This window comes from Vigna unguiculata, chromosome 4, assembly GCF_037176805.1.
Source record: "Vigna unguiculata cultivar grain cowpea cultivar isolate G323 ecotype 2 chromosome 4, ASM3717680v1, whole genome shotgun sequence".
Taxonomy (NCBI): domain Eukaryota; kingdom Viridiplantae; phylum Streptophyta; class Magnoliopsida; order Fabales; family Fabaceae; genus Vigna; species Vigna unguiculata.
Window position 1 is genome coordinate 40,331,998 of NC_140795.1, and position 10,309 is coordinate 40,342,306.

The 10,309-nt window shown below is 32.8% G+C and overlaps 1 protein-coding gene across 1 annotated transcript; it reads left to right on the top strand.

Annotated features, from left to right (window-relative positions):
- Nucleotides 1-6,760: 6,760 nt before the first annotated feature.
- Nucleotides 6,761-10,309, top strand: LOC146887164 (receptor-like protein EIX2). Its single transcript, XM_085672409.1, has one exon. It carries the CDS (start codon nt 6,827-6,829, stop codon nt 10,259-10,261), a length of 3,435 nt encoding a protein of 1,144 aa, XP_085528535.1. The 5' UTR covers nt 6,761-6,826; the 3' UTR covers nt 10,262-10,309.

Genomic DNA, 10,309 nt, shown 5'->3' on the forward strand with positions numbered 1-10,309 from the left:
GAATTGTGCAGTTGATCAGACCATAGTAAAGCCTAAAAAAGCAGCAGTCCATGGAGAATATTATGTTTTCTATGAAGCATTCTACATGAGCGTGGGGTTAGGTTCATTATTCATGGCTTTACTTTTTCAAGAAATGACTGCTTTTGTTGGTGTAAGCAAATTATTAGTGTGCTCTGTTTTGAGAAAGTTTTTGTGTTTTCAAATGAATTATGCTTACCCATTTTACATGTTATACACTCTATTTACTCTAATGGGTTTTTGTTTATCACTAAAATTTGGACTATGATTATTTTTGGCTTAATTATCATTTTGGTCCCCTAATTTGTTGGATTGGTTCATTTTGGTCCCTTTATTATTTTTAGGTTCAATTTGGTCCTCTAATTCTTTAAAAGGTTCAATTTGGTCCCTGCCGTTAAGTCAATTTTAACACCGTCTCCGTACATGCCACGTGTCATTTTGTGGAATTTTCAAATTTTTTTTATTTTTCTTTTTAATTTTTTTTAATTTTTTTTTAAAATTTTCTTTTAAAAAAAATTAAACTGCCACGTGTCACCTTATGGTTGTGACACGTGTAACCTTATGGTTGTGACACGTGGCAGGTCACGATTGTGCCACGTGTCAAACTAACATTGGTTGTTTTCAATTTAGTCCCTCTTTTTACAATTTTGATTCAATTTAGTCCCCCAATTTTTTAAAATGATTTAATTTTGTCCTCTCCAATTTGAGACCAAATTAATAATTAAGCTTAATTACAATTTATACATTCATGTTTAAATAATTTTTTACCATTTATACATCAAATCACTCCCTAAATACTCATGTTATTTCATTTGTTATATTTTTCACTTGTAATTTTTTACACTTGAAAGTTTCTATACATGTAAAAAAAAATAATAATTTGAATAGTTAGATGGAGTAATTTAATCTATAAATATAATAAAAATTATTTTAATATGTATATATAAGTTGTAATTAAGCTTAATTACTAATTTGGTATCAAATTAGAGAGGACAAAATTGAATCATCTTAAAAAATTGGGGGACTAAATTGAATCAAAATTGTAAATAGAGGGACTAAATTGAAAACAACAAATGTTAGCTTGACACGTGGCACAATCGTGACCTGCCACGTGGCAGTACATTTTTTAAATAAAAAATCTCAAAGTAACACGTGTCACAACCATAAGATGACACGTGTCACAACCATAAGGTGACACGTGGCAGTTTAATTTTAAAAAAAAAATTAAAAAATTAAAAAATAATAATAAAAAAATTAAAAAAAAAATTTTGAAAATTCCACAAAATGACATGTGGCATGTACGGAGACGGTGTTAAAGTTGACTTAACGGCAGGGACCAAACTGAACCTTTTAAAGAATTAGAGGACCAAATTGAATCTAAAAATAATAAGGAGACCAAAGTGAACCAACCCAATAAATTAGAGGACCAAAATGATAATTAAGCCATTATTTTTTTATCATTACTGGCATCTATAATATGAATTTTCGCACAAAATTTGCAGTTTCTATGACTTGCTTCAAGACTCTGTTATGAGATGAACTCGTTATGGATTGTTGGGAGTGTAAGATTTGAAGGATTGAAGTTTGTAATGCAAAATATGACAAGTTATACTTTAAAGTAATGAGTTAGAAAATCCATGTTTGATGAAGCTTAATAATTTGATAGTGTGTAATTGTATAATCTAGTTGTAATTTTATTATTAAGCCAAACCAAGATGTGTGAATATCTAAAAATGTGAAGTTTGTGCATTTCATCTTGAAAAGGAGACTTTCTATAGTAGCTTACCATGTTCAGAAATCCCTATCCAAATTTGTATATGTAAGAAAGAATGTGATATATCACTATAATGTCGGCATCCATTGGATCTCATATTGATCATTATGCACATAATATCTTTACAACAGGCAACTTCCACGATACACCGTATTTGAGAGGTGCAATCAATGTCACTTCATTGATTCACTTGTCAGATATTCAACGTCTGAATCTTAGCCATAATTATTTTGTACTGTTACATCCCAGAGTTCATGGACTCCTTCACCAACTTAAGATATCTCCATCTCTCCCATTCTGATTTCAAATTGGGAATCTCAGAAAGCTACAACATCTCAGTCTGGGAAGTAATACTACTCTATATACAAGGGAAAAGCAAAACTATATTTCAAAATCTCTTTCTAGAGAAATCCCTTTTCTCACCTTCTCTATGTACCAATTTTCCATCTCTTAAGGTCCTCGATCTCTCTTACAATAGTCTTGCATCATCAATGTTTCGACCTAATTTTAATATCAGCTCCAAACTACAAGAGCTTTATCTTAAAAATTGCAGACTAATGAATGGAAATTTCCTTCTTTCATCTACTTCTACAATGAATTCTTTGTCCTCACTTATCTTCCTTGATCTCTCCAATAACTTGCTAAAATCATCTCCAATGTTTTGTTGGCTTTTTAACTTCACCACCAATCTGCGTTTCATTAACCTTAATGGTAACTTGTTGGACGGTTCCGTTCCAAATGAATCTGGGAAAGTGATGAACTCTCTTGAATATCTTGCTCTCTACAATAACAAATTCCAGGGAAAGATTCCATCTTTCTTTGGGAGCATGTGCATATTACAAATATTAGACCTCTCAAATAACAAGTTAAATGGTGAATTTCTGAGCTTCACTCAAAATTCCTCATGGTGCAGCAAACACATATTTCCGGAATTGAACTTATCTTATAACCAAATTACTAGTAGGATTCCCGAGAGCATCAGACTACTATCTCAATTAGAAATTTTATCTCTGCAGGGGAATTCTTTAGAGGGTGATGTAACTGAATCTCATCTTTCTAATTTTTCGAAGCTAATTTTCTTAGACTTGTTGCATAACTCATTATCTAAATTTGGCTCTAGTTGCGTTCCTCCTTTTCAATTAACGTTTTTATTTCTTGCATCTTGTAAGGTAGGACCGAGTTTTCCTAGTTGGATCCAGACTCAAATATCCTTAATCGAACTACATATATCTGACAATGGGCTGAATGATTTCGTACCAGAATGGTTTTGGAACAAGTTGCAAATTCTATACATTTTGAATATGGCTCACAATAATCTAATTGGTTTAATCCCTAATATGCAATTGAAGCTTCCTTTCTGACCATCTATACTTTTAAGTTCAAATAAATTTCGGGGAGAAGTTCCATTATTTTTGCTGCAAACTTCCGAGTTGTTACTCTCTTCAAATAAATTTAATTATGCTGGATGTGAGTGACAATATGTTTTTCGGTCCAATACCATCGTGGGCTGGAGAAAGCAAGCAACAAATGACAATCTTGATCATGTGAGGGAATCACTTATCGGGAAATCTTCCCCTTCATTTATGTTATTTAGTAAGTCATCATAAGGAATTCCAACTTGCCTAAACAATTTTACAGCATTGTCTGAAGAGAGAATCAACAAAACTGAAACTGAGAGTCGTATTCATTGGTACAATGCTACTTACTATGAAATTTATAGTGTTTACATTGGTGCTTCTTATACGCTTCACGTTACGTGGATGTGGAAAGGTGTGGAACGCGGCTTCACACGTCCTGAATTGTTTCTTCAGAGCATTAACAGGTGAAATGCGAAAAGCGATTACATCCATGCTTGGGTTAGTTTCTTTGAATTCATCAAGAAACAATTTGAGTGGAGAAATTCCTTGGAAAATTGGGAATTTAAGTTCACTGCACTCTGTTGACCTATCAAGAAATCACTTGTCTAGAAAAATTCCTACTACTCTTTCAAATATTTTTCGTCTTGCCGTGTTAGACTTATCGAACAACTATCTAAAGTGGAAGAATTCCATGGGGAAGACAGTTGCGAACCTTTAATGCCTCTAGTTTTGAAGGAAATTCTGATCTTTGTGGGAAACCGTTTGAAGAAAGTTGTCCCGGAGATGAGACAGTGATAAAGCCTGAAGTAGTAGAAGTCCATGATAAAGATGGTAATTCAATTTTCTATGGAAAATTATACATGAGCTTGGGACTAGAGTTCCTCACAGGCTTTTGGGAATTATTAGGTCCATTATTACTTTGGCAACCATGGAAAATCACTTATCTGAGGTTCTTGAACAAACTGACAGACTATCTGCTTGTAATGGTTGAAATGAACATAACAAAGTGCCAAAGGTGGATCAAACACTAGGAGGTACATAAGTTTAATAACTTCTTTCTTTGAATTTCGTAATATTTATTTCTCTGCTTCGTTTAAGTAAATCTGCAACTAGTTTTCATATTGAAATGGAGAATGTCTTTCTAAAAACAACTACACTTATTGGCTTAGCAGGAATGTAATGGTTAGAATTTAATTAATTAATTCTTTATATCCTTGTTAATAGCACCACAAGTACTTTTATTAATTAATTATGTATCTATTCTATTTCTCTCTCTCAGCCATGATTGGTTTGCATATCCATTTAATTAAGATCGATTATATCCCAATGCTCCTATCATGGCATTTAGTTTTTGTTTAACTCTAAAATTTGCTCTCTAGTTTTTTCTATCATTGCCAATGTCTGCATATGAATTTTTGCACAAAATTTGCAGTTTACAGTGATCTGCTTCAAGACTCCATTATGAGATAAGCACTATGGATTGATGGGAGTGTAAGATTTGAAGGATTGAAGTTTGTAATGTAAAATATGACAAGTTCTGTTTTAAAGTGAAGCTTGCAAGATCACTGTTTGATGAAGTTCAATTGTATGATACACTCACTACAACAATTTATAGTTTAGACCACACTAAAATAGACAACGGCTAAATAAATTAAGCCTAAACATATAATAAACAATATTTTTATAAATTATGTATAAATATCATGAAAGTCCATGATTATATAATTGTTGCTTTAAACTGTGTGGGCAAAACTAGTAAAAATGTGGTCTAAAAACATAGGTAAGGTATAAATTCAACATGTAAAATTGTTGTTTATTGTGAGAATTTTAAGCAACAGTTTTAAAAATATTGTCATACTAAAAACCGTTGTCTATTACCTATAGCTACACTCACCTATATCACGCCTAAAAAATTGTGGTCTAATCTTTAGACCACGGTTTTTATAATTTATATCATAATTTTATGTTGTTGTCTAAAGTGATTTTTGTTGTAATGACTGTTTGATGAAGTTCTAAAGGAAGTAGGTTAATGTTTCATTTTTTCTCCTGTAATCATTATTAACATGCTTTTGTTACGAAGACCTATACATGTAAAAATTAGAGACTTTTGTAAATGGGTTGAGAATCATATATATATATATATATATATATATATATATATATATATATATATATATATATATATATATATATATATATATATATATATGTATGTATGTATGTGTGTGAGTATATCAGTCTGTTTACAAGAAAATAGAATCAATCCCATAAATTTAGAATTCCGTGGAACTTAAAAATAACATAAATTTCATACTGTCGTTTTTGGGTTTTCAATTTCACATTGTTGGTGTGTTTTTTATTCCATATTTTACATTATTTTCTCACTCTACCAGACTTATTTCGAAGTTTTTTTGATACCAATTAGGAACCCACCTAAGATGCAAGGAAAGGCTAAGATTCAAAGGAAAAGGCTTACTAACTAATTTTATTAACATAAGAAGACTTATGTAAGTCTTTTACAAGAAAGTCTAGAAACATAGATTACTTTAAACAAGCCTAGAAAAATGGAGCACATGTACACAGCCTTAGAACATGGAGCCACTAGATGCATGACTTTATTAGTGCAAACAAAGCAAACTTAACTTATCCAGACACCCACCTAATTATATATTTCATTTCATTGGGCACACACATCAATCATATAACATGTAAAATTCGCTCTAAATATCTTATTTGTAATCTATGTCCATGCTTTCAATTGGACTAAAATAAATAAAAAATTCACCATCCACTTTGCCCTTTTTAAACAGAGCAGAATAAGAAATTTTGTACATTTTACTTAATTTTAAAGAAGAATGCAGGTGAAAAAGAAGAAAATAAGTGTTTTATAAAAATTTTAAAAGAAGGAAGAAAAAAAGGTGGCCTTTACAGAATTCGGAAGAAGAAGAACGTTAAGAAGATGAATAAGTAAAAGAAGAAGAAGAAAAAAATGAAAAACCATGAGGAAAAAGGAGAATAATTAGGAAGCGAATGAGTAATTTTCATTAATAACTAATCTTATTTTTTAATGAATGATTTTAAATTTCCACAGTTAAAATATCAAACAAAAGAAATTAAGTGACATTAATCACTTTTTTAATATGCTAAATACTTTTTGACGACAAAATATTATAAATATCATTTAAGTATCTACAGTTCCCAATTCCCTAGGTCAGTCAACAAAGCGCAGCATTAATAAAAATATGTGATGACAACAAAAGTTTATTTAATTATATATATATATATATATATATATATATATATATATATATATATATGTATATATTCCCGTGAGACAGCCAACTCCATATAATGAAAGGAAGAGAACAAACAATACTGTCTGAATGAACCAAGTGATACCATATTTAAGGAAAAAATGTTTGAATGCAAAAGCAACGGTGTATTTCTCATTATGAAGTCTTCTGTTCTAATATTTTTTATTACTACTTTTAATTTTAAGAATCCATTCTTCAGACTTTCTTTTGATGGTCTTCCCCCTTAGGTATACAATTGTAAATATAAATAATCTTGCAATCAAGCATTCCGAACATCACTACAAGAAAAACTCAGATTATAATTCTCTCTTGCATTGCCGTTATCTTGTCTTCGGTTAATAACTTTGTTTGAACTGGTTATAATGAGACATTACTTTCTGAAAATATTATATGCTCTTCTGCTTTTATTGCATTCCCCAGGATTTGCCCTCGGATTCACAAGGCCAATCAGAAGTGGTGATGCAAAGTGCAGAGAGAAGGAGAGAGAAGCACTCCTAAACTTCAAACAAAGCCTCATAGATGACTATGGCGTACTGTCTACATGGACTCACCACCAAAATAACACAGATTGCTGCAAATGGAAAGGCATTCAATGCAACCATCAAACTGGTCATGTCATTCTACTTGATCTTCGTTCTCTCGATACGGATACACAATTTTTGAAAGGTGCTATCAATCTCACTTCATTGATTCACTTGCAATACATTCAACATTTGGACTTCAGCAATAATTATTTTATGTCTAATCACATCCCAGAAGCCATTGGCTCTTTCACCAACTTAAAATATCTCAACCTCTCATCTTCTGGATTTAGTTGGAGGATTCCTTTTCAACTTGGAAATCTTTCACTTCTAAGGTATCTAGACCTTGGAAGAAATTTTCTTCAGGGACCATTTCCTTTTCAGATTGGCAATCTTAGACAATTACAATATCTTGATCTTGAAGGGAATTATCTATCAGGAGAAATCCCATTTCAACTTAGTAATCTCAAGCGACTGCAATATCTTGATCTAGGAGGGAATTCTTTATCAGGAGCCATCCCATTTCAACTTAGTAATCTCAACCGGCTACAATATCTTAATCTTGGAGGGAATTCTCTATCAGGAGAAATCCCATTTCAACTTAAGAATCTCAAGCGACTACAATATCTTCATCTTGCAGATAACGCTCTTTCTGGATCCATCCCTTTTCGGAATGGGGATCTTCCTAACTTACAGACTCTTCGGATAAGTGGTGATTTAGACATAGAAGCTGAGGATTCAGAGTGGTTGTCTAATCTCCATTCCTTAACAACTCTAGAGTTGAGGTCATTGCATAATCTCAGCACCTCGCGCCATTGGCTACAAGCTATAAATACGCTCATTCCAAACTTAATAGAGTTGAGACTTGTTGACTGTTCTCTTTCAGATATTAATATCAAATCTTTGTTCCATCCTCGTTCCAACTATTCAACATCTATTACTGTCCTTGATCTGTCTTCCAATTTGCTGACTTCCTCACCATTTCAACTCTTATTCAATTTTAGCCTTCATCTACAGGAGCTATATCTTGAAGAAAATGACATTGCTTTGTCATCTTTTCTTTATCCAGATTTTCCATCTCTAAATATTCTTGATCTCTCTTGGAATAATCTAACATCATCAGTTTTTGAAGGTAATTTTAATTTTGGTTCTAAACTACGAGAGCTTCATCTGTATAACTGTAGTCTTACAGATCGAAGTTTTCCTGTTTCGTATGCTTCCACAATTAATTCTTCCTCTCCTCTTGTCATACTTGATCTCTCCTCAAATCTATTGAAATCATCTACTATGTTTTACTGGCTTCTGAACTGCACAACGAATCTTCAAACCCTTTACCTTTCTCACAACAAGTTAGAAGGTCCTATTCCAGATGGGTTTGGAAAAGTAATGAACTCCCTTGAACATTTTGATGCCTCTAGAAATAGACTACAAGGCAAGATTCCGTCTTTCTTTGGAAACATGTGCAGATTGCACACCTTAGACCTCTCATTTAACAAGCTTGATGGGGAAATTTCACATTTCTTTCAAAATTCTTCATGGTGCAACAAACACCTATTTCAGAGTTTGCATTTATCATATAACCAAATTACTGGCAAGATACCTAAAAGCATCACATTGCTATCAGAGTTGAAGTATTTATTCTTGGAGGGAAATTCTTTAGAAGGTAATGTCACTGAATCTCATCTTTCTAATTTTTCCAAATTAGATCACTTAGACTTGTCACACAACTCATTGTCGCTAAGATTTGTCTCTAGTTGGGTTCCACCTTTTCAAGTAACAACATTGAGATTAGCATCTTGCAAGCTAGGTCCGAGTTTTCCCCGTTGGCTCCAGACTCAGAATTCCTTAAGGGAGCTAGATATATCTGATAACGAGCTTAATGATTCTGTACCAGTATGGTTTTGGAACAAGTTGCAAACTTTGAGTGGGTTAAACATGTCTCACAATAATCTCAATGGGGCGATTCCTGATATACCATTGAAGCTTCTTTACAGGCCATCTATAATTTTGAATGCAAATCAATTTGAGGGTGCACTTCCAGCATTTTTGCTGCAAGCTTCAGGGTTGCTCATCTCTAAAAATAAATTTTCAAATTTGTATTCTTTTTTATGTAACCAAATCATGGTCCCGTATTTGGCAACTTTAGATTTATCAAACAATCAAATAAAGGGACAAATCCCTGATTGTTGGCAATCTTTAAACCAATTACTATTTCTTGATTTGAGCAACAATGAGTTGTCTGGGAATATTCCCATCTCCATGGGGAACCTTTTTAAATTAGAAGCGTTGGTTTTACGAAGGAATAATTTAACAGGTGATCTACCTTTCAATTTGAAGAATTGCACTAACTTAATTATGTTGGACGTGGGTGAAAATAAGTTGTCTGATCCAATACCATCATGGCTTGGAGAGAGTATGCAGCAATTGATAACCTTGAACATGCAAGGGAATCACTTCTCTGAACATTTCCCAATTCAACTTTGTTATTTAAGGCATATTCAATTGTTGAATCTCTCCAGGAATAAGTTATCAAAAGCAATTCCAGCATGCTTAAAGAATTTTACTGTCATGTCTGAAAAGAGAATCAACAGAAGTGAAACTGAACGCCTTATATATGGGTACGATACTTCTTATTGGGAAATCTACAGTCCCTCTGTGTCTTTAGACTACAGGCTTGACATAACATGGGTGTGGAAAGGTGTGGAACATGTGTTCAGAGATCCCCAAATGAATCTTAAGAGTATTGATCTCTCAAGTAATAATTTAACAGGTGAAATACCGCAAGAGGTTGTGCATTTGGTTGGGATGGTTTCTTTAAATTTATCAAGAAACAATTTGAATGGAGAAATTCCTTCTGAGATTGGAAATTTAAGTTCACTTGAATCTCTTGACTTGTCAAGAAATCATTTGCATGGGAGAATTCCTTCTTCTCTTACTCAACTTGATTTCTTAGGAAAATTAGACTTGTCACACAACTCTCTTTCTGGAAGAATTCCATTGGGAAGACATTTGCAGACATTTGAAAGGTCTAATTTTGAAGGAAATATCGATCTTTGTGGTGAACAACTTAACAAAAGTTGTCCTGGAGTCTATTCAACGGCAAAGCCTGAAGCAGAAACAGAAAAAGATGGAGATGATTCTGTTTTCTATGAAGCATTATACACGAGCATAGGTGTAGGATTCTGTGTAGGATTTTGGGGCTTAATAGGACCAATTCTAATTTGGAAACCTTGGAGAATTGTTTACCTGAGGTTCTTGAACAAATTGACAAACTGAGATACAACTATGGAGAATATTTCAAATTTTTGCAAATGGATCAAAGCT